This window comes from Carcharhinus amblyrhynchos, chromosome 23, assembly GCF_965287045.1.
Source record: "Carcharhinus amblyrhynchos chromosome 23, sCarAmb.v2.hapA, whole genome shotgun sequence".
NCBI lineage: Eukaryota > Metazoa > Chordata > Chondrichthyes > Carcharhiniformes > Carcharhinidae > Carcharhinus > Carcharhinus amblyrhynchos.
In genome coordinates, this window is record NC_137346.1 from 7109024 (window position 1) to 7136551 (window position 27528).

General features: G+C 43.2%; 1 protein-coding gene across 1 annotated transcript in view; it reads right to left on the bottom strand.

The window, feature by feature from the left end:
- The window catches only part of tex14 (testis expressed 14, intercellular bridge forming factor), a 123701-nt gene that overhangs the window by 18366 nt on the left and 77807 nt on the right, over positions 1–27528 (bottom strand). The window contains exons 19-25 of the mRNA XM_080211048.1: positions 25233–25373; positions 23493–23592; positions 15741–15837; positions 12659–12751; positions 4732–4865; positions 3274–3482; positions 503–599 (exon numbers count right to left, since the gene is read on the bottom strand). Coding sequence (XP_080067174.1) covers positions 503–599; positions 3274–3482; positions 4732–4865; positions 12659–12751; positions 15741–15837; positions 23493–23592; positions 25233–25373 — 871 coding nt within the window. The remainder of the gene's footprint in view (positions 1–502; positions 600–3273; positions 3483–4731; positions 4866–12658; positions 12752–15740; positions 15838–23492; positions 23593–25232; positions 25374–27528) is intronic.

Genomic DNA, 27528 nt, shown 5'->3' on the forward strand with positions numbered 1-27528 from the left:
TACATGCCCAGAAATAGGTCATTAATTGTTCAAGTTTTATACTTCTACCTCTGATCTTGTAAGATAACCACATCTTGTAAGATAACCACAGGTTAGTTTTTAAACTGTACTTAATGCCAAACTTGTTTAAACTGCATTCACTTGAGATGCTTATCAATCTCTTAACAAGATCCTGCCATTTATCTATACCTAAAATTTTAATTCTTAAAACTAATACCTGTAGTCTAAAATATATGAATTATGAATGAGATTGCAACAAAATATTAATCAAGCGTTATTCCAAAATGCTACTCACCAGATGGAAGCTGCACAGACGGACAATGATGGTTCTACCTGATCCAGGCCATAATTGCACTGTGCAATATAATGTACAATTCATTCATTGCTGCAATGCAATCCCTGGTGAAAAGGTTTCATTGCAGCTCTAAACAGAAAGTGCTCCCCTAGACTTTCCTCTGTTTAATTGTTGAGACTAAGCTTAACTTCTGAAGAGAAATTTTACCTGTCAGCTGGGCAGAGACACTGGGAGGAATTGTGCACGGCTGTTCGCTGATCGGTACCAATGGGGCATTAATGACAACAAACGTTGACAGGGCCATCTGAAATCAGAAGGACATCTGTTTGATAAAATTATACCAAGAACGTAGCCACGGGCAGTTTTATACCTGAAGGCTGTTACCATATAATGATAAAAGCTGAAAGCAAAATGCTGCGGCTGATGGAATCTGAAACAAAAACAGAAAATGCTCTTCAGGTCTGACAGCCTGTATGGAGAATAGAGCCAAAATTTCGAGATCAGATCTCCGATGAAGGGTCACCCAGACTCAAAACACTGGCTCTATTCTCTCTCCACAGAGGCTGTCCGACCTGTTGAGATTTTCCAGCATTTTCTACTTTTGTTCAATATAATGAATCCTGCCAGTAACAAACAATTTTCATTTCCATAATGCCATTCACATGGGAAAACATCCCAAGCCACAGCAATATAGTATGAGAAAAATTAACATTGAACCAAAGGAGACAGTAGAACAAAGAGACAAGTTTAAGGGACATCTGCAGTAGTTGTTGTGAGGACATATCAGTTTCTAAATCAGCTGAGATCTCAAATACAGACTGGGACTAGAGTTAGCTTTCGATATGTTCTGGGGATCAATGATATCAAATACTGTTCTAGATGTATAGTACCTTAGAATATATAAATTTATGTACCCACACCAATATGAATAAAAGCTTCATTAAAATTCTTGAGAACACAATAAAACAAGTTAATTGTCTCTTCCTGGGACAATGACCCTTTAGTTAAGTTCCTCAGTTACAAAAAGGAAGCTTAGATTTACTGTCATTTACTTGATTAATAAAATTCACTGTAGATACCACAGGAATCTTTATTCACTCATCACAGTATCACTGCACCGTGTCTTAACAGCTATATTATTTATACATGACCAAGAATCTTTTTAAAAGAAAAGGGACAGAAGAGGGCTTGCTTTCCCTGGCCTGTTATCTTCGGTGCAGTGGTTAATGAACTACATTTAAAGTGGCTGTTTATGTTATTGCAAGGGAGCAAATTCCCTGTGTGAGAAAGTACTGTTGTAAGACAGTGTAGGTTGGAATTTAATATGAGGTGGTCTGAAGAAGCTAAGCTTAAACTTTGTACCAAGATTCAAGTTTCCAACTACCTTGGATTCAGGGCACCAGACTTATTCCCACTGATCTGTAACTAATCACTGGAAGTCACGTACTAGATCACGTTAGTTTGATACTTGATCCCAACTCCCTGCTACAGAATGTTGCTGAGGCCAATTGTAAAGATACTTAAATCCTGTAAGAGCTGAACATGAGCAGTGAATTTCCTTTTCAAAGCTGTAATCACACATCCTCATGTTTGGTTCTGATTATTTAATGATACAAAACAGATCTGTCTTTTCCAATTCTCTCTTGGTTTCACTGAAAGCAATGACCCATGCTGAGCTATGGATCAATGGGTTCTGGATCTCTGCCACATCACTTTATAGAACTGTACAGCACAGAAGGTCCATTGTGCTTTTCCCAGCTCTTTGAAAGAGTTATCCAATTAGCTCCACTCCCCTGCTCTTTCTCCAATGCAAAGCTTTTCCTTTTTAAAGTATTTAACCAATTTCCCTTTTAAAGTTACTAATGCATCATCTTCTGCCACCTTTTCACACAGCGCTTTTCAATTCATAATAAATCATAGAGCAATACATTTCTCTTCATTTCTCCCTTGGTCCTTCTATCAGTTATATTAAATCAGTGTCCCCTGGTTATCAATTGTTCTACCAGTAGAAACATTTTCTCCTTATTCATGCGATCACAATCCTCCATAATTTTGAAAACTATTAAACCTCCCCTTAACCTTTTCTGACCCAAGGAGAATAATCCCGGTTTCTCTAATTGATATGCTCCAATTAACATTAGATAACAGTGCAGAGTAGAAATCAAACCCTGACCTGGACACATGCAATGGATTTAATCACTAAGCCATTATTTTTTAAGTTTCTTTATGCTTATTAATCGACAGGCATTAGGGAGAACAAAGTACAGTAATCTGATGGTCTGGCACATTAAATTTTAGGTCCTACACTGCTATAAAGCTATTTGAACAGATTAGAAATGTTTCAGTATATTTTGAAAATCTCTGTCTATAATATGTATATCTAAGTGGAAAGTCATAGGCTCACTGCCGGCTTCACTGAGTTCCTCATCCCACAAGAAGCCTAACATTTTCTCACTGTGGAGTGTGAGGGATGTAGGAGGAACCATCAGGATCCATGTTGCCAAGTTAGATTAAGAATCATAGAATCCCTGCAGTGCAGAAGGAGGCCATTAGGTCCATCGAGTCTGCATCGACTCTCTGACAGAGCATCTTTCCAGCTGTATACCTAAAACCCCATTTACTCCACAAATCCTCCTAACTTATACATTTTGAAACACTAAGCGGCCAATCCACCTAACCTGCGCATCTTTAGACTGTGGAAGGAAACCGGAGTACCCGGAGGAAATGCACACAGACAGGGGGAGAACGTGCAAACTCCACACAGACAGTGCCCCAATACTGGAATTGAACCCAGGGTCCTTGGTGCTGGAGGCAGCAGCGCTAACCACTGTGCCACCCATGATTTGCTGGGGGTTTGCAAGCAGCTTGTCTGGGTGAAGGGAAAGATAGGCAATTTAGCTTAATATGTAAAGGAACAGTAAAAAAAAGAAACATAGAGATTATATACTGTTATTAGTGAAGAAGCAAAAAGTACTCACAGATCCAGCTATTCTTGTGGACTGACATTCAGGTGCAGTGATTGGGGTTTGCACTTTGTTGGTCTCATCGCAAGCTGTCGCAAATGTCCCAGGGGATATTCCACTTGAATTGGGGCTGGGCCACAGAGAAGTCTCTAAAATCTTAGTCTGTAGCACTGTTGGTTCAAATCCAGTATGATGCTGCCTTTGACCTGAGGAAACACTCTTCCCTAGATTAGAGCACATTAATTTAAATATTTTATACAATTAAAATAAATACTTCAATAATTATCCAATTGCTCCTTAAGCATTTGTGCAAATCATTTCAAGATCTAGTCATGCATATAACAGCCCCTTTACAACAATAATGTACCTTAAATGTAGTCACTGGAAAGATAGGAAAATGCATCAATGAATTTGCTCATTGTAAGGTTCAACAACAGCAGTGAAAAATAACCAGATCAGTTAGTTGAAGAACAAGTGAGACCAGGGAGAACTCCCATGTTCTTCAAATAATGCCAATGACATGTCTCCAGTTTAATATCTCATCTGAGAGACTGTATCTGTGACAGTGCGGAGCTCCCTCAGTACTGCAATGAAGTGTTATATCTTTTCGCAGTGTATATGCTGATGAACCTCCACGCCATTCCAAAAATTTGCAATTCTCTTTATATAGAAAATTTCAAATTCCATTTTTTAGTCATTGGAGAATGTTCCTGACAAGAGTGCAAGTGTGTACATGTAAATGTGTACAGTGGGCTCTAGAGGTAGGAGTATTTACTTTGTTCAACACTCTAATGGTAGCATACAACAGAATCATGCTCTTCGTGATTTATAGCCATACGTAAAGTCATTGAACAGAAAACATTTATATTGTGCCATGTCTTACCAGGCTCTCTTCATCACTTTTAGTGATGTGAATGTTAAACATGATTATAATATTCGCACACTTCCATGCTGGGTATAATATATTGCGTAACAAATGTACACTTCATGCACATCAACGCACTTTGCATTTTTCATACAAAGCACTTCCTTGAGCATAACATATCGCCACTGTTTCCTAATGCGAAGGACCCATCAACCAAAGGAGGAAGATTCTTTTGCCCTTCTTGCTAATCTATTAGGTAACACATGCAGTTATGCCTGTGTATTACTATCAGATGGATCTTTTAGATACTTAGAGTGGGTAAATGATGAACATAGTTGCACCACACCTGTCTTGTAATAGTCCAGAAATCTTCATCACAAATAAATTTTTGTCCTTCTAATATATTTTTCTTTCTAATACATAACACTGTGCTCAACCACACCAGCACCCTTCCCATGTAGGCAAGTGTGTCGATATTGATTCCTGCTACTCTTCTGCATGGTGTGATGATATATGTTAGGCTCTGTGATATCAAGTTTGTTTGCTATAAATGTAAAAGAACTGCAGCAAGTAATTGCTTTTTACAGCTCCTTACGTATGCTACATACCTGTGCTGAGCGAATATGGAGTACTGTTATCAATAGGAGCGAGTGTTGATACAGGTGTTTTTGATAGCAGAAGCTGGTTAGTGAAATGTCCAACACATGGAATACAGGAAATGTCCTGGATATCAGAAAACGATCTAGGGAATGAGGGAGGGAATGAAAGATGTAAAAGAGGGTTATTCTAAGAGCACAAAAAATGAATTTTAGTGTTGGGATGTTACTTACAGTGAAGATGGTGTTGACATATTCACTGATACTTTGCTGGTGGGTTTATGTCCCATGAAATGGAGTTCCTATTTCAATGAGTAGGAAATGCAGCAAACGTGGCCAGGCACAGTTAGAACGACGGCATTTTCGTAACTGTCACTTTAATTATTGTCAGTTGTGTGACTCAGTGGCCTGCACTCTTGCCTCTAAGTCAGGATGTTGTGGGTTTAAACTGAGATCTCAGCATATAATCTCCTCAGAAATGCTGCCACTCAGTTGAGTTGTTAAAGCATGGTGGACCCCTTAGGAGAATATAAAAAATCCCACAATACCTTATGAAGATAAACAAATGAGTTCTCCAAAAGTCCCTGAAAACATTTACCCTTGATTAAAAATTTAAAGTTTATTTATTAGTGTCACAAGTGGGCCCACATTAATGTTGCAATAAAGTTACTGTGAAAATCCCCTAGTCGCCACACTCCAGCACCTGTTTATAGAATTCCGCAATGTAGGAGGCCATTCAGCCCATCGAGTCTGCACCAACCATAATTCCACAGGCCCTTTCCCTGTAACCTCAGGTATTTACCCTGCTAATCCCCCTGACACTAGTGTCAATTTAGCATGGCCAATCAACCTAACCTGCACATCTTTGGAGTGTGGGAAAAAGCTGGAGCACCTGGAGAAACTCACGCAGACACAGGGAGAATGTGCAAACTCTACACAGACAGTGACCCAAGCCGGGAATCAAACCTGGGTCCCTAGCACTGTGAGACAGCAGTGCTAACCACTGCGCCACCATGCCACCCAGATACACTGAAAGAGAACTTAGCATGGCCAATGCACCTAACCAGCACTCACCAAGAGAAATTACCTTGTCATTTCTCATTGCCGTTTGTGCCACCTCAAATCTCTGTACCTCCATCTAGCCCACGCCTCATGTGATATCTGCGGTCGTCTAATTCTGGCCTCTTGAGCATCCTGATCTTAATCAATCCAACATTGGCAACATTGCCTTCAGCTGCCTAGGCCCTAAGCTTTGGAATTTCCCATCACTACCTCTCTATACTTTAAGATCTTCCTCGTGTCCTATATCTTTGACCAAGTATTGGGTTATCTGCCTGATATCTCATGCTTACTTGGTGTCGCATTCTACTTCATAATAACACTGTGAGCACCTTGGGGTGGTTCACTACATTAAAGATGCCACAAAGATGCAAGTTGCTGTTGTCAAAGCTTGCTGTTCACAAAGCAGTTGCTGCATTTCCTACATCACAACCATAGCTGCAATTCATAAGTACTTCATTGGCTGTGACATCCTGAGATCATGAGAAGTGCTATTTAAATCAAGTTCCTTCCTTTCAGCAGTGGACCTATCGATTGATCTGAAAACACATCTTTTCTCGAACCTAGTGTGATGTTCTGAAGGATTAACAACATCCCTGTTTGATTGAATGCAGTCTTGCATTAGATTACGGAAACCCAGTCTCAAAGGGTATGTTATCACACAGAGCTGGGGTTTACAGTAATTACACACTTCATCATTCTCATTTTTGTATCAAAAGCAATGAAGATGCTTCTGCTGTGCGAACATGAAACTTGCCTTTGAAACATGGTGACTTACATTCTACATGGCTATCTGTTACCATGGAGCCTCTGATTAGCCTTGCAGCTCTGATGGCTTCTGGCTGATTGGTTAGCTGACACAAAGCAGCTCACAACATAGCTTCAAGCTGCTCTGAAGATTTCCAGAATGAAAAGCAATTATATTTCTCTATTTCTCCAAAGGACATGGGGTGGTCAGCCATTTAAAGCTTGCTAAATACGTTGGGCATTGGCTTGTTCCGGGAATTTCTGGGCCCTTCTAACTAAACACACATGACTTCAGAAAATTAACACCAGGGAGACTGTTCTGGATAGAATAGAGATGCAGGTTTTGTACTTCCAGATATTAACTTATGAAAGCAATTTTCATTCCACCAGAGCAAACTACAAACACATTTAAATACCTACAGCTTACTGACTGTTACATGTACCGCCTGCAGTTTGACGAATTAGCTAACGTTTTCTAATCTTAATCTTTGTGTGTACTGTGACCAGCAAGAAGGAATCCAGTGAATAATCAGTTGAAGACAAATTCATAGAATCCCTACAGTGCAGAAGGAGGTCATTTGGCCCATTGAGTCTGCACCAACAACAATCACACCCCATCCTTGTAACCACATATATTTACTCTGCTAATCCCCATAACACAAAATGGCAATTTAGCATGGCTAATCAACCTGACCTACACATCTTTGGACTGTGGGAGGAAACTGAAGTACCCGGAGGAAACCCACGCAAACACGGGGAACTCTTTTTCTCCCCAGCCAGATAAACAAATTCAAATTAACTTAGGGACAAATTAGAAAGGGGCAGCTCCCCAAAAGGAGGGGGAACAGCCCGGACAAAAAAAAAGTCAAAAGGAAACTTAAAACATGAAATCACAATGTGATTTTCAGTGTTTATAATACACCCCAACCCCTGTGGTGCCCAGCAAGTGTGGAAGGCGTCAACTGCGCCTGCAGACACTGCATGCTCCCTCCCCAGGGATACCTGGCTGTGAATATAGCCATGGTAGAGGGGCAGACAGTCAGGATGGGCGACCCCGTCGATTGCCCACTGCTTGGACCTGTTGATAGCTCATCTTGCCAGGCCCAGGAGCAGGTTCACAAGGAGGTTGCCATCCCGACACACCCCTCTCCTCACCAGGTGTCTAAGGATCAGGAGCATGGGGCTGAAGTGCAAACAAAACATCAATAAAAGGTTCTTCAGGTAAACAAAAAGGGAGTGCAACCTAAGACTCGCAGACATGGGGAGAAGATGCAAACTCCATGCAGCCACCCGAGGGTGGAAGTGAACACAGGTCCCTGGCGCTGTGTCAGCAGTGCTAACCACTGTGTCACCATGCTGCCCCTATTACTTCACTTTTGTCAGACTTTTGATGTAGTGAGGTACACTCAAACCTTACAACACTTCAGACAGATATGCATCTAACAATAGAGAAACAGAGGTTACAAATATGACAATGTGTATCTTGGAGGAGACGACTGTTTCATATGTTGTGCTCAGTGTACAAAAGAACTTGAACGACCAATACTTTTTTAATGAATTCGTGGCATGTCAGTGTCACTGGCTCAGCCAGCATTTATTGTCCATCCCTAATTGCCCTTGCAAAGGTGGCAGTGAGCTGCCTTCTTGAATCGCTGCAGCCCATGTGGGGTAGGTACAATCACAGTGCTGTTAGGGAAGGAGTGCCAGGATTTTGACCCAGCAGCAGTGAAGATCCTGGAATGCCATCAAAGGAAAAATGCTGCTCATGAGATAAAATCAACAAACTGTTTTGCTCTTTTAAAGAAATCATAAATTCAAATGCTGCTTTAATTCCGAAGGAGGATGAAATTACGTGGATATGTTCAGAACGTCAAGATTATCTTTGTTCATTGTAGCAAAGGTTGCAAAGCAACATTAGGAACACTAAAGGAATCAAGGGATATGGGACAGAATGGGTAAGTGGAGTTGAGAAAGCCACCCATAAAAGGCGGAACAGGCTCTAGGGACCCGAAGGCCCATTCTTATTCATATTACTTACGTCCTTAATAATTTTTATGAGTAATTAGTAGGAAAGTTATAATTTGACCAATAGAATTCTTCTGTTCAAAGACAACAGGTCACACAGTTGGTTGTAAAGGAATCAGTTACACCACAAGTAAGATTCTGGCTTTCAGTTTGTTTCAAAGAAGCTAACAGTTCTCGGTAGGAAAATGTGAAATTGGGTGGGAGTCTTTCTAGTGGCCTAACTATACAGTTAGTTGTTGCGCATTCATGTTTTTCCCTAGTTGGGACTAAGTCCCTTTAAGAGTTTGATCATGTGATGTTCTCCTCCTGTCTGCTTCCTCCCACACTCCAAGAATGTGCAGGTTAGATGGATTGGTGATGCTAAATTGCTCCTTAGTTCCATGGGGATTAGCAGGGTAAATATGTCATCAGCAGTTGAGTTAGGTCTACTCTAATTTAAGGGTCTATTCGGACAATACTGTCCCCAATAAAAGCACTTGTTTGTTTCATACCTTTGAGGTCTGCAACTTCTATTTTAAAATACCACAAAGAAAACTGGCGATGAGGTGACTGAATCCACACTGCAAACACTCAAAAAAAACTGCAGACATCCAGTGAAGTAAGAAAAATCATTGATAAATGCTGCAGCCTTTCAAAAAAAGAATTAAGAAGATAAAAATGTCGTTACACCAAAGCTGATAACAGAGGGGTGCCGAATAACAGCAGCAACCATCGAGGAAATTGGCATTTAAACAAAGATTTTGAAAGAAAACAGCATCAAAATTACTGCCATGTGTTCTGCTCGGAATATTCTGCTCTCTCTACTGTGAGTAGCAAGAAATGCAACAATGAATTGAGAGTTAAGGGAAGGAACAGGTGAGCTCAAGGTTATCTTATTTGAAAGAAAAATAAAGTCAGATAGTTTTAAAATGCTATGACACATTAGTACTTATATAAACCTTCCCAAAGTAAAAATAGCAGGAGTTTTTGGCACTATGGGGCTCTATGATGAAAGCACCAACCGCTGGAGCTCACACACTGAAAGACTGAAATAGTTTGTCCAGGTGAACAAAAGTTTGGTGGATATAGAAGTCCTGACCTCCCTGAACACAATGAGGGGGAAAACCTTTAACCTCCTGCAGAGTCAGGTGCAACCAGAAAAAACAGGCTCAAAAACTTATAGTGAGATTGTGGAGATACTGCAGGGTCACATCTCCCCTAAACCCTTGGTCATTGCCGAGAGATTAAAGTTTAATTCACATAACCAGCAAGAAGATGAATCAATCGCACAATTCGTAGCAACTTTAAAGAAATGAGCTGAATTCTTTGAATTTGGAGATGTCTTGAATGACAGGATTAGAGACAGATTTGTGAATTAAAAAGTGAAGCTATCCAGAAAAGGCTGCTAACAGAAAGCAACTTAGACCTAAAGAAGGCTATAAAAGGTGTGATCTCAGAGGAATGAGCAACTAAAGATGCCCAGTAATTAGGCTCGAGCATTGATGTGTATAAGATATCAGCTGAGACTTGAACACAGATACAGGCTCAAATTTGCCACCAATGTGCAAAAACTGGATATACAGCAACAGATTGCTGGAATGTGGATGCAAAATGAAGACATTGTGATAAAAGGGGTGCACTGAATGGGTGTGTTAGAGAAAGAAACAAGTTTCAAACAAGAACTATAAAAATGCATGGTCTTAGTGAATCAAGTGGAAAAGTCTCCACACTAAACAAAAAGGGACCAGAATCATGTCAGAATACGAATTATTATTGCATGTATTGGCAATTGCTGGTGCAGTCAATCATTACTGGGTCACACCCTTACTGCACTGACAACTGGTCAAAATGGAGGTGGACATTGGAGCTGCTGTGTCAATGGTACCGGAAACTCTGCACCAAAAGAAACTACAACACATCACCTTGAAATCCTCAAAGTTAAGACTACAACCTATTACCAGAGAAGTGGTTCATCTGGGGAGCCATTCCAATGTAAATGTGTGGCTAAACAAACAGACTGAAGACTTGCTCCTGCACGTCATTAGAGGTAACTATCCAGCCTTAATAGGAAGAACCTGGCTAGAGAGGATCAAGACAAACCGGGCCAAAATGAACCTCATGTCGGAAAAAGCAGGCTCGAAAACTTATATAGGCCCAACCAATAGCCTAAAGGAACAAAAAGGCAAGACTCGATGGCAAAATCAGAAGAAGGTGGGATGTGTTTGACGTCTGTAAAAGTTCAAAACTTGCTGGCCCCTAGTATCATTACATCCATTGGAATGGCCAGAAAGGCCATGGCAAAGAGTCCACCTTGATTATGCTAGATTGTTCAAATGTCTTATGTTCCTCATTGTGGCAGACAAAATGGTCTGAAATTTTCACAATAATTTATTTGCAGTGCTAATGTAAGCCTACTTACATTAGTAAATAAACTAGAAAATTTTGAAGATTATGTCCTCGAGGAGAACAATAGAGAGACTGGGTGAGATTTTTGCAAGATTTGAGGATCCTGAACAACTTGTTAGTGACTATGGGCCATAGTTTGTTTCACAGTAATTCACAGAACAATTCAAAGAACAGAATCCAACACATCTGATCTGCACCTTATCATTCTGCACAAATGAGCAGGCTGAAAAGTTTGTCCAGACAATGAAGCATTCATTCAAAGTGATTCGTGAGCAAGGTCCACTGTCAAAATGACTTAGCCAATTCCTGATGACATACAGGAATATGACACATTCGACAACCCAAAGTCCTCCAGCATTACTCATGGTAAAATGTATATTACGCGTAGCATTTGTTTGCTGAAGCTGCCTACAACAAGGGAAATTGTTGAGAAGTGGGGCGGCACGGTGGCACAGTGGTTAGCACTGCTGCCTCACAGCTCCAAGAACTCAGGTGCAATTATGGTCTTGGGAGTCTGTCTGTATGGAGTTTGCACGTTTTCCTGTGTCTGCATGGGTTTCCCCCGGATGCTCCGGTTTCCTCCCACAGTCTAAAGGGTAAGTGGATTGGCCATGCTAAATTGCCCCTTATTGTCCAAAGATGTGTGGATTAGTTGGATTAACCATGGGGGGTGCACCTGGGTAAGATGCTCTTTCAGAGAGTCAGTGCCACTTGATGGGCCAAATAGCCTCCTTCTGCACCAAAGGGATTCTATTATTCTATTCTTCTATAAGTTGAGGACATTTCAACACTGAGTCAACCTGCAACTTCTATATCGGCTCTGGTGGAGACAACAGCTGGAATTTTTCAGGCCGGCCCACCACAGAAATCGGAGCGGATGAGGGTGGACCATGGAAAGATCTGTTGACCTTGGGCAGGATTTTACAGTTTTGTCCAGATTCAAATGAAAACACCAGAGATTGCAGTCAACATAAAAAGCAAATCATAGCAGCATAAAACCTTACAATGCAGAAAGAGGCCATTTGGTCCATCAACTTGACCGCACACTCACCCAGGTCCTATCCCCATAACCCATGCATTTACTCTAGTTAGTCCCCCTGACACTAAAGGGCAAATTAGCATGGGCAATCCACCTAACCCACACAACTTTGGACTATGGGAGGAAACCAGAGCCTCTGGAGGAAATCCATACAGACACGAGGAAAATGTGCAAACTCCGCGCAGATAACCAAGGTCAGAATTGAATCCAGGTCCCTGGCACTATGAGGCAGCAGTGCTAACCACTGTGGCACTGTGCCATCCGTGAGGTTCACTGACAATCACATTGAAATTGACATCCTCCGTACTGTCGAACTTACTGACTGTTGTTGGACTGTTCTGTCTGCAAATTTGTAAATATTGTAAATTTACCATGTTTCGTTACAGGAACATCTGATGTAAAAGGGGAAGAAAAGTGTTGTGGATTCATGTTTGGCCCTAAGTGGGATATGGTCCCTTGAAAAATTTGATCACATGATGTACTGATGACGGCAGCAGTCAGGCCGAGCTTACAGTCAATCTTATTGAAGGTAAGAGCAACATGGTCCCCCACTGTCTCCAATAAAAGCTCTTGTGTGGTCTGCAGCTCCTCTTTTAAAATATCACAGTGATAGATGGATTGATTAATCCTGTACATATCCACTTAAATTGGAAAACCGCTCTCTCAGAATAAATAACTGCTTACATCTCATCTTTACGTCGAGCATCTTTTGACGTTTGCACTGACTGACTGAGATTTAAGTCTGTGATTATTTCAATTTCTGCTGCTTGAACGACACTGTAAAAGAAGTTAAAACAATCAGTGCTACACCCCTGGATAAAATCAAAAAACTGGGTTTCCCCAAAAATGCATATTATTCATAACATTTATAATGATACATTTCATAGGAATTCAAATTTAACATTGTCTGAAGTTTCTTTCCACACGGCATGTGGCACTCTGAATTGCCCCTCTGTACATACAGGTTATGTTTACAAGCTGAACATTCTTGGAGTGCCAATCAGTTTCTTACCTGAAATCCTGTCTCATCTGACCTTTCAACTCTGCATGTGTGTGTGAGTGAATGTGACTGAGTGTCAGAGGGTGTGTGTGAGTAAATGTGTGAATGTGAATGAGTGAGTGTGAGTGAATGTGTGTAAGTGTGAGTGTGTGTGAATGAGTGTGAGTTTGAGTGAGTGTGTGTGCATGTGAGTGTGAATCAGTATGAGTGAGTGTGTGTGCGAGTGTTTGAATGTGAGAGTGTGTGTCAGAATGTGAGCGTCTGAGTGTTTGAGTGTGATTGTGTCTGTGTGTGAGTGAGTGTGAGTGTGTGTGTTGTGAATGTGTGTGTGTTTGAGTGTGAGCATATGAGTGTATATGAGTGTCGGAGTGGTGCAGCAAGTCCCCAGGGTTCAGCATCGAGTGAAACAATGCCGAAAGGAAGGAAGCCAGGTCCCCGTTTCAAGGCATTAGCTACCACAAAGCAGGTGAGTTTAAAAGTCCAGGGAACTTATGTCAGAGAAAGAGTCCATGGATAGGATATAGGTTTTGGAGAAGGGGTGAGAGGTGAGGGGAGGCTGGGGTGTGGGGGGGTTGGGCATTTCTGAGGAGGTTGGGTGGAGACTCTGGGTGGTTAGGGGCTTTGGGTATTGGGAGTGTTTTTTTGAACCTCAAGGGGGTCAGGTTTGACATGGGGAAAGAGGGATGTCAGGCCACGTCAGGTCAGGCCTCAATGGGATGATGGAAGTGAGAGTTGGGCCTGACAGCGATGGGGAAGAGTTCCCCTAGGTGATCTTGATGGTGGGGGGGAGAGGGTTGGGTCGTTGGTGGGGATGGATGGAGGTCTCTGGTGTATTGGGGTGTGGGGAAATATCGTGGAGGAGGTGGGAGGAGGACACCAAGGGGGGATTGGGCCTGGGAGAATCCCGTAGTGGGAGGGAATTGGGGAGGTGGGTTTGGGTGGAGAAAGATCCCAAGGAGGGATTGGCCATGTGGACCCAGCTGTGAGGTTTATGAGTGTGGGAGGAATCTCGTGATGGGTTGGTGTGGGTCTGTGCAATAGTTACCCAGAAGCTAGAAGTGGTTTTAACTCTTCTAGCATTTTCTGGGTAACTATTGATGTAACTCAAGTAGAACCACTGGAAGTTTGTGATTTAAATCACAGTTTTTGGATGGTTCCCAGTGCAGGGCAATTGCCAAGGGGATGTTTGCACTTCTGGGCAATTGCCATATGATCCTTAACGGGGAGCTGAAAGGGATTCTCCTGTGCATCTTTGGCTTACTACCCAATTGGACACACTGGCACTCAGAAGTTAAGGCCAAATATACATTTCATGTCAAACCTGAGAGGTTTTACATGGGATACAGCCCTCAGTGCACTATGGCTGAAAAACCTTAGACAGTGGCCTTTCTCCTATGTGGCTGCTACCCCAGGTTTAAATGCATCAGAAGAGAGTCCCGAACCTTGGAATGTGCCAGTCTGCAACACTTGGCTGTTGACAGCTCTTTACACTGGAAGATAAAGTTACAGTAATTTACTTATTAGTCACAAGTAAAGCTTACGTTAACACCGCAATGAAGTTACCGTGAAACTTTCCTAGTCGCCATAGTCTGGCACCTTTTCAGGTCAATGCACTTAACCAGCATGTCTTTCAGACTGTGGGAGGAAACCAGAGCACCCGGAAGAAACCCATGCAGACATGGGGAGAATGTGCAAACTCCACACAGATAGTGACCTAAGCCGGGTCCCTGGCACAGTGAAGCAACCGTATTAACCACTGTGCTACCGTGCTACCTTAATAGCAAGTTAGATGGCAAGTTTCAGACCAGGTAGAGCATCTTCCATTTGATCACGTCAGGCAAGCAATCAAAGGACTGATTTTCCAAATTTGCCCTTTTGTTTTACATACACTAAGGACACATATTGGAAACTCAGCGCATGATCTTATTCTAAATGGTCAGAAGATCAGATGGATTGTGTGCTCAAGTTTATGAAAAGGAGCAAGAGTTCAGAAAACACCAAACTTTGCATTATTAAAACAATTGTGCATCTTCAGTGCTGTTTCTTTTGAGCAAGCAAAGATATGAGATAAGCAAAGATCTTGCCATGACTGAGGATTAGTTCCAAATTTCCTGAGAAATTTTCAAAATTGTTATTTGTACAAAACTAATAAAAATGTTGGAATATTGTTACAGCTATCAGACATTCACAGTCTGATGATCCATTTCTGGCACTCTAAAAGCTGTATTATCACATATAGTTTGGCAAGACCTCCCTTTCTCGTTGCCCAATGTCGCAGCAACATATCAGACGCATGGTATTTTAGACACAGTAACAAGTTGAGAGTGTCCTGTGTGAGGAAGAAAAATAATCTTTTAAAGGTTGCAGACATGTAAAGAATGGTTCTGTGTAAAACGCCAAATAAAAAACACAGTAAAGAAAAAGGCTACTCGGCTTTGCACAATAGGCAGGTGAAAAATGCTGGCAGTTCAGACAACTGCGTATTGCCGGGCAAGAAAAGTGAACACCACCTTTAGTCACAATCAGTCCCTCTTCACAGAAAGGAAAGGGAAACGTGTTTTTTTTTACATTGGGTGGGATCAGAAAGCAGAATGCAGCCTGATAAAGATCAGAGGAAGCACCTCTCAACAATTAGAGGACAGTGGCTGTTGTCTGTACAGGAAGCTTTGGAGATATATATAGAAGACACAGATTTAGGCTCTAGCAAACTTTGATACATTCCTCTGAATAAAATAAGAGTAAATCTTTATACATGTAACTCTTTACCCAGGTGATGGCGTACAGCGGAGTTTGCTGACTCTGCTCTGTTCTCCATCCCTGCTCCTTCGCACCGGTGCTTTATGCAACACTTTTTTTCCTTCTACTGACAAGACAGACAAACATAATTTATGTTGTGATTAAGGAGAAAACTTGTTTCACTTTCCATTTTCTGCTTTTCACCCTCCTACTAATTCCTGGAATGTTCCCTTTGAAATCCCACGTGCTGGAAGCTCATGTTGCCTTGCCTCTGCACTTATTTACTTAGTAGTCACTTTTCTCTTCAAAGTAATTTGTGGGGTGAAGCACTTTGATGAGCTGAACCTACTTGCTCTTATGATTTAATAAATGTTTAACTGTGGTTATTCACAAAGTGGCAGTAATTACACGATTTCTAAGAAGCATTTTTAACCTTCCCTGGTGACTCAGCCATCTGGATCAGGAAGGTCCCAAGTTCCGTCTCCCGCCTGAGCTTGGGGGGGGGGGGGGGGGGGGGGGGGTGGCAGGGGGAGACTGGATCATTGCAATTACCAGCAGCCCCTCCCAGGAGGGGTAAATCAGTCAGTGTTCCTGCATCTGACTGCTAGGCAGTGCACGTGGGCCAACATCAGATGACAGAACCAGGCTTAGCTGTGATGCCTCCACCCTGTGATAAAATAACTGACACAAGCTCCATGCTGAAACTCTCACCTGGGTGTGGTATAGAAAGGCTGTCATTGCTAGTAGGACCACACCCTAGAGTAAATGGTAATTCCCTCCACCTGAGTTAATTTAAAAGGCCAGCATAAAGCATGCAAAAAAACAAATTAATTAATGTTGCATTTGGGGTGGTTATGGCATTGTGGTAATGTCACTGGACTAGTAATCCCGTGGCTAACACTCTGGGTAAATGGATTCAAATCCCACCATGGCAGCTGGTGAAAGTAAAACTCAATTAACAAATCTGCCATTAAAAGCTAGTCTCAGTAATGGTGACTACAAAACCATTGTTGGTTCAGTCTTGAATGGTGGCAGACAATTACACAACTAACAGAAGGAGGCTCCACAAATATCCCAATCCTTGATGATGGGGGAGTCCAGCACATCAATGCAAAACAAAGTCTGAAGCATTTGGAACCATCTTCAGCCAGAGATGCGAGTGGATGATCCATCTTGGCCTCTTCCAGAGGTCCCCAGCATCACAGATGCCAGAATTCAGTCAAATTGATCCACTCCACGTAATATCAATAAATGGCTGTCTGAACTGGACATTGCAAATAGCTGTCTGAATGGGACATTGCAAATGTTACAGACCCTGACAATATTCTAGCAATAGTACTATAAGCTTGTGCTCCAGAACGAATTGTGCCGCTAACCAAACTCTTCCAGTACAGCTACCACACTGCATTTTCCTGACAGTGTGGAAATTTGCCATGTACATCCTGTCCACAAAAAGCAAGATAAATCCAACCCAGCCAATTACCCATCAGTCCACTCTTAATCCTCAACAAAGTGATGATAGGGGTTTCTGACAACTCAACAATAAAACAACAATAAGCTGCTCATTGTTGCTCAGTTTGGGATCTGCCAGGTTCTCTCGGCTCCTGGCCTCATTACAGCTTTGGCCCAAGCATGAAAAATAGAGCTGGAAGTGAGTGATTGTCCCTAACATCAAGGCTGCATTTGACCGAGTGTGAAATCAAGGAGCCCCAGCAAAGCCGAGGTCAATGGGAATCAGGGGGAAACTCTTCACTGGTTGGAAGGGTTTGTAGTTCTTGGAGGTTAATCAACTCAGTCAACTTTGGAGATGGGGGGGTGAGATTGGGATGGGGGGAGGGGAGAAGTGTCAAGGCTGGCTCGGAACGTCCGCGAGACCAGTGATTGGGCAATGAGGGAATTGGAGAGGTAGTGATGCATGGGTCACGGAGCTGGCCAGTGATTGAGCTGGCCAGCGATCGGGAGGCCGGCAGTGTGGGGCTATTGCGCATGCGCCATTCTCAGTGCTGACAGGTTGGTGCATATGCAGTGGCCCGCTCAGTGCTATACTACTGGCCTCATGGGTGGCAACAGGCACTGCCCTCTGATATTTTGCGTGATTCACACTAGTGCAGTCTGCAGTGCTCAGAGTGTGGGAGATTCAGTTTGAAACTCCTGCTCAAAAATCCAGCAGAATTTACTCCAGTTTATATTGGAATTTGACACTTTGGATTTTTTATGGAGAATCGCCCCATGATTTCTCAGAGTCCCTCAAGGAAGTGTCTTAGGGCCCCTTTTATTTGTGGCTTATATTAATGACACTGATCGCCTAATTCAGCCTAGTAGAGATTCAAAATGTGCAGATAACATTAGAATTTATTAGGAAATGAAGAAAAATAATCCAGGATTCTCAAACTCACTTCTTCAGAGTGAACTTTCGAGTATGGTGTAGTGGTCCAAGGAGTGGTGACTTTAATGTTGCAAAAATGTTCAGTTCTCCATTTCGGCCACAATAATCCGAATTCACAATAACATACTGATCGTCAACCTTTAGCACATTCAACCAATGAAAAGGATTTAGGTGTGATTATTACAAGTAATCTGAAGGTTATAAATCATGTGGCTCAGGAAGTAAAGTGAGCAAAAAGTATTTGACAAGCGCTGAATGCATCCTGTTCGAGTTGAGATGACAGCGTTTTTCTCAAACTCTATAAGCAGCTGGAGCATTTATCCAGCTTAGAATTCACAGAGGTGATTCTCCCATCCTGCTGCACTAAATATTTTAGCACAGCTGCCGGAAAAATCTTGCTGTGGACAATGCATGGGATTTGCACGTGTTCCCACCGTGATAGCATTTCTTAGTGCCGGATTTCCAGCAGCATTTTCTCAGTGCCAGGAATTGGGACTGAAGTCTCCAGGCCTACTAAGCTCTCCACCTGCCGCCAGAAGCGGGGCTCACATTAGCTCCCCACTTCCAGGGAACTAGCAGCCCAACCCCTCTGGAGTGAAGGTGGGGTAATTGGGGCCCCAGAGGGCTGGGCGGCAGGGGGCTGCCTCCTGGGCACTGGCATCCTGGCTGTGCCCCCAACATTACCTAATTTGCAGTGCCAATAGAACATAGAACATAGAACACTACAGCACAAACAGGCCCTTCGGCCCACGAGTTGCGCCGATCACATCAACACCTATCTATAACCCCCAATCCCATAAAACCCCATATACTCATCCAGAAGTCTTTTAAAAGACTTCTGGATGAGTATATGGGGTTTAATGAGATTGAGGGTTATAGATAGGTCTGTAGGTTGGTAGGTGATGTGGTCGGCGCAACTTGTGGGCCGAAGGGCCTGTTTGTGCTGTAGTGTTCTATGTTCTATGTTAAAAGACCCCAGCGAGTTCGCCTCCACCACCACTGACGGCAGCCGATTCCATTCACTCCCCACCCTCTGAGTGAAAAACTTACCCCTAACATCACTTCTGTACTTTCCTCCCCGCACCTTAAACCTGTGTCCTCTCGTAGCGACCATTTCAACCCGGGGAAATAGCCTCTGAGAATCCACCCTATCTACTCCTCTCAACATTTTATAAACCTCTATCAGGTCGCCTCTCAACCTACGTCTCTCCAGGGAAAAGAGACCCAGTTCCCTCAACCTAACTTCATAAGGCATGCCTCCCAGTCTAGGCAACATCCTTGTAAATCTCCTCTGTACCCTTTCAATAGCTTCTATGTCTTTCCTATAGTGAGGCGACCAGAACTGCGCACAGTACTCCAAATGAGGCCTGACAAGGGTCTTATAAAGTTGCAGCATTACCTCCCGACTCCTAAACTCAATCCCTCGATTTATGAAGGCCAGTACACCATACGCCTTCTTGACCACCTCTTCCACCTGCAAGGCCGATTTAAGAGTCCTGTGGACCCGGACCCCAAGATCCTTCTGCTCCTCAACACTACCAAGACTCCTGCCCTTGATAGTGTACTCGTTCATCCCGTTGGTTCTGCCAAAATGGACGACTACGCATTTATCCGCGTTGAAGTCCATCTGCCACTTCTCCGCCCAGTCCTGCATCCTATTTATGTCCTGCTGCAACTTTTGCCATCCTTCCAGACCATCCACAACACCACCGACCTTCGTGTCATCAGCGAACTTACTTACCCATCCTTCCACTTCCTCATCCAGGTCATTTATGAAAATGACAAACAGCAAGGGTCCTAGAACAGATCCCTGGGGCACTCCACTGGTGACTGACCTCCATTCAGAAAAAGACCCATCCACAACCACTCTCTGCCTTCTGCAGGCAAGCCAGTTCTTGATCCACAAGGCCAAAGGCCCTCGGATCCCATGCCCTCTCACCTTCTCAAGAAGTCTTGCATGGGGGACCTTATCAAACACCTTGCTGAAGTCCATGTACATCACGTCCACGGCACTTCCTTCGTCAATGTGTTCAGTCACATTATCGAAGAACTCAACTAGGCTCGTAAGGCACGACCTGCCCTTGACAAATCCATGCTGACTATTCCTGATCATGTCAAACCTCTCCAAATGGTCGTAAATCTTGTCCCTCAGAAGCCTTTCCATCAGCTTACCAACCACTGAGGTCAGACTCACCGGTCGGTAATTTCCCGGGCTATCTCTGTTCCCTTTCTTGAAAATAGGGACTACATCCGCAATCCTCCAATCTTCCGGAACCTCTCCCGTCTCCATTGACGACGCAAAGATCATCGCCAGGGGCTCTGCAATCACTTCCCTCGCCTCCCACAGTATCCTGGGGTATATCCCATCTGGTCCTGGTGACTTATCAATCTTGATAGAATTCAAAAGTTCTAACACATCCTCCACCTTAATATCCACAAACTCAATCTTTTCCATCTGCTGCAAATCCGTGGCAAAATCTCCCAGATCAGCTTCCACCGTGAATACTGAGGCAAAGTACTCATTAAGCACCTCTGCCATTTCTTCTGGTTCCACACAGACCTTACCCCCTTCACCTTTTATAGGTCCTATCCCTTCTCTTCTCATCCTTTTACCTTTCACATATTTATAAAAGGCCTTGGGATTCTCCTTAATCTTACCCGCCAAGGTCTTCTCATGACCCCTTCTGGCTCTCCTAATTTCCCTTTTAAGCTCCTTTCTACAGTCCTTATACTCCTCAAGATCCTTAACCTCTCCGAGTTCCCTGAACCTTTTGTACACCTTCCCTTTCCTCCTGACTAGGTTCAACACAGCCTTCATGCACCACGGTTCCCTCGACCTACCAAAACCCCCTTGTCTCATCGGAACGTTGTCATGCATAGCTCCAGACAAACATTCCTTGAATATCCGCCACCTTCCTTCGGTACTTTTCCCTAAGAACGCCTCCTTCCAGTTTATTTGTCCAAGTAACTTCCTGACTTCTTCGTATCTCCCCTTACTCCAGACAAACACCTTCCTAGCCTGCCTGATCCTATCTTGTTCCAATGCAATTGTGAAGGAGATAGAATTATGGTCACCATTCCCAAGATGCTCCCCTACCGAGAGATCCATCACCTGCCCTGGTTCATTCGCCAGTACCAGGTCAAGTACAGCCTCTCCCCTCGTAGGCTCATCCACATAATGTTCCAGGGGCATCTTGGCACTGCCCAAGGGATAAGGGGCAATGCCGAGGGACGGGTTATATGATTCAGAACCTATGGGGGCAGGGCCCAATGGGGCAGGTCCTAGATTGCGATCAGCGGACGTGGGAAATCCCACTGCCACTCTGCAGTTAGAATCTGTGGGGGAAGGAGGGAGGTCAGCGATCGGGGCAGGCTTGAGGGTTAGCCAGGGAGGAGGGAGAGTTGGGGGGAAAGGGAGTGGTCAGTCTGCTGGGGGGTCAGCACTGTTGGGGTTTGGGGGGGTGGGGTAGTGGGCTGGAGATTGCAGCAGGCTGGGGAGTGGCAGGGTCAAGACTGGGCCCAGGAATTGTCAGGAGACCAGCAATCAAGCAATGGGGATTGGGCGGAGAGCCGGCATTGCGGAGATCGCAGGGCTGGCCAGCATCGGGAGGCTGTCAGTGAAGGGCCACTGCACATGTGCCGATCTCAGCTCTGACAGACGGGTGCATGTGCAGTGGCTCGCTCTGCATGCTGATTTCAACCTCTCCAGTGGGAATAGGCCCCACCTCCTGAAATTTAGTGATATGCACGTGGTGGCCTCTGCAGTGCATAGCGTGTGGGAGATTCTTCTCTGAACTCCCACTGAAAAAACCGGTGTGAATTACTCCAGTTTTCATGCAAATTCTCCAATTAGAATTTCTTTGTCAGAGTTCCACCCCACACTTTCAGGGAGATAGACAACTGATAAAGAGAGTGCAAAGATATGTTACCAGGAAAACGGAAAGTATGAGCAGAATATTTTATGAAGAGTGTTTAAGAATTCTTGGATTACAATCTTTAATTTAAGTTTATAAATTGATACATGGCTTTACTATCATAGAATAGAATTATCATACAATCTCTACAGTGCAGAAGGGGCCATTTGACCCATCGAGAACGCACTATCTCACTGACTCAGTATCTTACCCAGTGCCTCTTCCCTGCCCTATCCCCATAACCCCACACATTTAACATGGCTAATGCCCATAATCTATACTTTCTGGGATACAAAGGGGCAATTTAGTATCGCCAATCCACCTAACCTGCACACCTACCTCTAAGCCTGAAAAATTATTGTTTGTGGACATCAGTACAAACTCCAGAAATTTAGTTCATGTCTTGATATTTGCATTTTCTTTTCACATAAAATTGTTGATGCTTGGAATGTTTTTGCTTGTTTATTCTGAAAGCTGAAAATGCAGTGACTTTTAGAAGACTTGTCAGAAACAGTATGTATGTATATTGTTTGGTGTTGTTGCTGTTCTTGGTTTTAATACTGCGCCAAGTGCTTTGCAGTATATTCTGATAAAAATAAATAAATAAAATGACAGTAAGCCTTATCAAGCAGGGTTGGACACAAGCAATACTTGTGTGATCTAAGGGCTTATAAGAGAACACAAACAGGTGTTAAGCTGTCTCTGGCTAGTTAATCACATCATTATTCAGATTTGATTAGAATGGCTCTAAGAATTTCAAGCTATTTGCCAATGGGAGCAAGCACATCTCAGGCGACTTTCCCAGAAAACAAAGGAAATTTGGCATGTCAGCTACGACTCTCACCAACTTTTACAGATGCATAATAGAAAGCATTTTTTCAGGTTGTATCACAGCTTGGTATGGCTCCTGCTCTGCCCAAGACTGCAAGGAACAACATAAGATCATGAATGTAGCCCAATCCATCACGCAAACCAGCCTCCCATCCATTGACTATGTCTACACTTCTCATTGCCTTGGCAAAGCAACCAGCACGATTAAGGACCCCAAGCTCCCAGACACTCTCTCTTCCACCTTCTTCCTTTGGGAAAAAGATACAAAGGTCTGAGGTCACATATCAACTGACTCAAGAACAGCTTCTTCCCTGCTGCCATCAGACTTTTGAATGGACTCACCTTGCGTTAAGTTGATCTTTCTCTACATCCTAGCTATGACTGTAACATTACATTCTCCATTCTCTTGTTTCCTTCTCTAGGAATGGTATTTTTTGTTTGTGTAACGCACACTTTATGCTAATAAACGTGACAATAATAAATCAAATCAAATCACATCTGTACATATATTGTATCCTTTATTCATAACTCACAGAACAAAGCTGAGAAAGCTGTTCATTCCCAAAAGGGGCAAAATATCTACCAGTGATGAATGCAACATTATCCAGTACAACTGGCTTTTCCTTGTTGACCCACTGCTGAAGTACTTACCCACATCATCAGTGTCGGAACTGCTGGAGCTTCTCAAACAACCTGCCCTTTTTTGATAAATCGCTCTGGTAAGTCCTAATTCCTCTTCAAAACTAGTGGACTACAAAAACAATTAAAATGTATTTTCACAGCAATTGTGCTTGCTATCTAAAACATGTCATTCCTGCTTTCATGTTGGCACATTGTCCTGGAGTAAAAGGTCACCATAGTCCTCTCATCAATGCTTCAGATCATTACATTTTGATGCTAAATAGTTCTAAAACTGTTTTTTTAACCAATGACATTTGGAGTTTGCTTAACACCTTTCATTATCTTTTATTCTTAATAGGGAATTCTATTGAAAGGTCAAAGGTCTAGTGCAAGACACTATCACGGTTGATCAGGTCATAGGAAAGTAGGTAAATCAAGAAGTGATCAGGTAATACCACATTTTGGACATAAAGTCATCTGCCAAAATGTAGGAAGAAGAAGGTTAGAGTTTTTGGGAAAGAGCAGGTCAGAATTAAAGGCACGCCAAGTCTAACTTCCCATTCGCCCTCTTCTCCGTTGGCCTGTAAATTCTCCTGTTTCAAGTACTGATCCAATTCCCTTTTGAAAGTTACTATTGAATCTGTTTCCACTGCCCTTTCCACATCATAACAACTCACTTTTTAATAAAAACCCTAATTTTCCTATGGTTCTTTCGTCAATTATTTAACTCTGTGTCCTCTGATTATCAACCCTCGATGTGGAGGTGCCAACGTTGGACTGGGGTAAACACAGTGTGAAGTCTCACAACACCAGGTTAAAGTCCAACAGGTTTATTTAGTAGCACAAGCCACTAGCTTTTGGAGCACTGCCCCATCATCAGGTGAGTGGCCCACTTATCTGATGAAGGGGCAGCGCTTCGAAAGCTAGTGGCTTGTGCTACCAAATAAACCCGTTGGACTTTAACCTGGTGAGTGGCCCACTTACCTGATGAAGGGACAGCGCTCTGAAAGCCAGTGGCTTGTGCTACCAAATAAACCTGTTGGACTTTAACCTGGTGTTGTGAGACTTCTTGCTGTATCAATCCTCCTGCCAGTGGAAACAGTTTTGCTTTATCTGCTCTAACAAACCCTCTCAGAATTTTGAACACATCGATTAAATCTTCTTTAAAAGCCTTTGCTCTAAAGAGAACAGCCCACCTTCTCCAGTATAAAACAAAAAGTAACTGGGAACACCCAGCAGGTCTGGTAGTATCTGTGGCGAGAGAAACAGAGTTAACATTTCACGTTTTTTATCAGAATTGGAAGAAGTTAGAGAGTTAACAGCTTTTAACATAAAACACATAAGATGGGATTTTCCAGCCACACTCTCTCCAAGGACAGAAATTCCCACCTGAGGTCAATGGACCTTGACAGGGTCTGGCCTCGCCTGCTACAATTCCCGTTGGGGGCAGGACAAGGAAAATTCCGCCCATACTAACATTTCCCATTTTTGATTAAAGACTACTGATCTGAAACATTAACTTTGTTTCTCTCTCCACATTTTCCATTTATAGCTCAGATTTTCAGCATCTGCAGTATTCTCTCTTTATTCCAGCTTCTCTAGTCTCTCTGGATAACTGAAACTCCTCATCCCAGATTTCATCACAATGAGGAAAGAGGGGAAAGTAACGAGTGAGTAAAATAGTCCACCAAAAGGTTCTAAGGAAAATGAAAGGCAATTCAGAGGAGCATTGTAGAATTGATAAATCCTGGAGGGTTAGTTCCATTTTACCTCTTTGGTAAGTTGATTCGAGTTGAGGTCTGCATTAGTCGAAGTTTCAGAACCATCGGAGATCATTTCAGGATTGGGAGTGAAAAATTCATCAGACACACTGAGGGATGAATCTGATATTGAAGAATGTTGCACCTTCTCCTGAGGACATAACATTGGACCAAAGTAATTCACGCAACATCTGAGCAACATACACAGTTAAGAATGAGGAAACAATTATTCCTTCTAAACAGCTCATCCTGGGTTATTGATGAAGCATTTCATAATATTCTGAAGTAGGACCGCAGGCTCTCCTGATAGTTCAGGGTGATTCAGATTGTAGCTGAGCCATGCAGATGAGGAACGTCCAAGGCTCAACCTCAGTCATGGTGCCAATAGTCGAGCTACAACTGACCTCACGTCTGCTGGGAGGTAGGAATTAGCTGCAGTTGTTGCTCTTAATGTCTATCCAAATATTATTAATGCTCGAAGTATATAAGTGGACACTGGTAGAGGGTCAGATTTTGGGAAATCAGAGTGAACACCATTGCTAAGTGTACCAGAAATCATGATAGTCGTCACAGACAGGGAAATTGGTGTGTAACTGAGCAGGGACATGATAACACGAGTTGCAAAGGCAACAGTTCTGGTTGTCAGCCATGCAAAATGGACTCTGGGTTCGCAGAGCTGCCTATGGGCTTTCTTTTCTATCTCTTTCTTTTATCTCTTTAAAGAAAGGCCACTTCAGCCTGTGGTGAGGTAGTCCAGTAGAGCTGCCAGGGAGCAGGACAAGTGGAGAGTGTGGTGAAGAAAGCCTATGGTATGTTAGCCTTTATAGGAAGGGGTATAGAATATAAGAGCTGGAGTCTAATGTTGCAGTTGTACAGAACGTTGGTTAGGCCGCATTTGGAGTACTGCGTCCAGTTCTGGTCGCCTTACTACCGGAAGGACGTGGAGACTCTGGAGAGAGTGCAGAGGAGGTTTACCAGGATGTTGCCTGGTATGGAAGGACTGGGGTATGAGGAAAGACTGAAGAAATTGGGGCTCTTTTCCCTTGAAAGACGTCGACTGAGGGGGGATCTAATAGAGGTATATAAGATTATGAAGGGTATAGATAGAGTAAACAGATGTAAGCTATTTCCTATAATAGAGACACGTAGGACAAGGGGCCATGGACTTAAGGTGAGGGGGGAGCAGTACAACACAGATATTAGAGGGAGGTTTTTCACACAGAGGGTAGTGGGGGTATGGAGTGCTCTGCCAAGTAAGGTGGTGGAGGCAAACACGCTAGAGTCCTTTAAGAGTAACTTAGACAGGCACATGACTGAGTTGGAGATGGGTGGATATAGGAGAACCTTTTAAATAAGGGTCATTAGCATTGGGGTGTCCCTGGTAATGTAAATGGGTATAGTATGATAATAATGTTTTTTCTCTTTTCATTCACAGGTTTTAAGTCAGTCCACCTCGTGTCCAACGAGGGGCATACACGCGATGGGTCGTACTGGGGCTGCTCTTGGTTGTTCAAGATTGGCCTAGTGCTTCATGTCGTTAGTGTGTGCCTAAACTGGACAAGATACTGGGCAAGACGACAGCTCAGTGACTATCGCTGATTGCTGTGCAGACACATGGATTTGGGCTGGTGTCTGTGGGAGTTTGCGCATTCTCCTCGTGCTTGCGTGGGTTTCTCCGGGTGCTCCGGTTTCCTCCCACACCCCAAAGATGTGCTGTTAGGCTGATTGGCAGGAATAAATTGTCTCTAAATCAGTTTCCCTCAATCTGGATGGCCATAAAACATTAGATAGGGGTCATGGGTAGAGAGGTGGACTGGTGGTGTTGAGATGGCGGCGCGGGCTCATTGGGCCGAAGGGCCTGTTTCCCGGGCTGATTTTGTTCTTTGACATCAAAAAACAGCTTTAAATTTACTTAAACGTTTATACATACCTCCTTTTATCAGCTATAACAAATTGCTTGCTAGTTAGTAATAAAGAGGCTTGGAAACTTATTGACTACCTCACAGTGACGCTTCATGGTCACAGCCTGCAACTGCATGACGGCTCAACCTTTTCTTACAACCCAGTTTTAGCAGATTAATGTGATGTGACTGAAATACCCTACTAGAGCACCACCAATAAGCATCTACTGCATTCAAATAGAACTGCCTTCAAAGTGGATTTTGTCTTACAAACTGGCACTGGGGTTTTCAAATGTATATGCAACGGAATGGTGTGACCCATTCAACATATATTCATCACAGAATCCCTACAATGTGGAAGGAGACCATTCAGCCCATTGAGCCTGCACCGTCAACAATCCCATC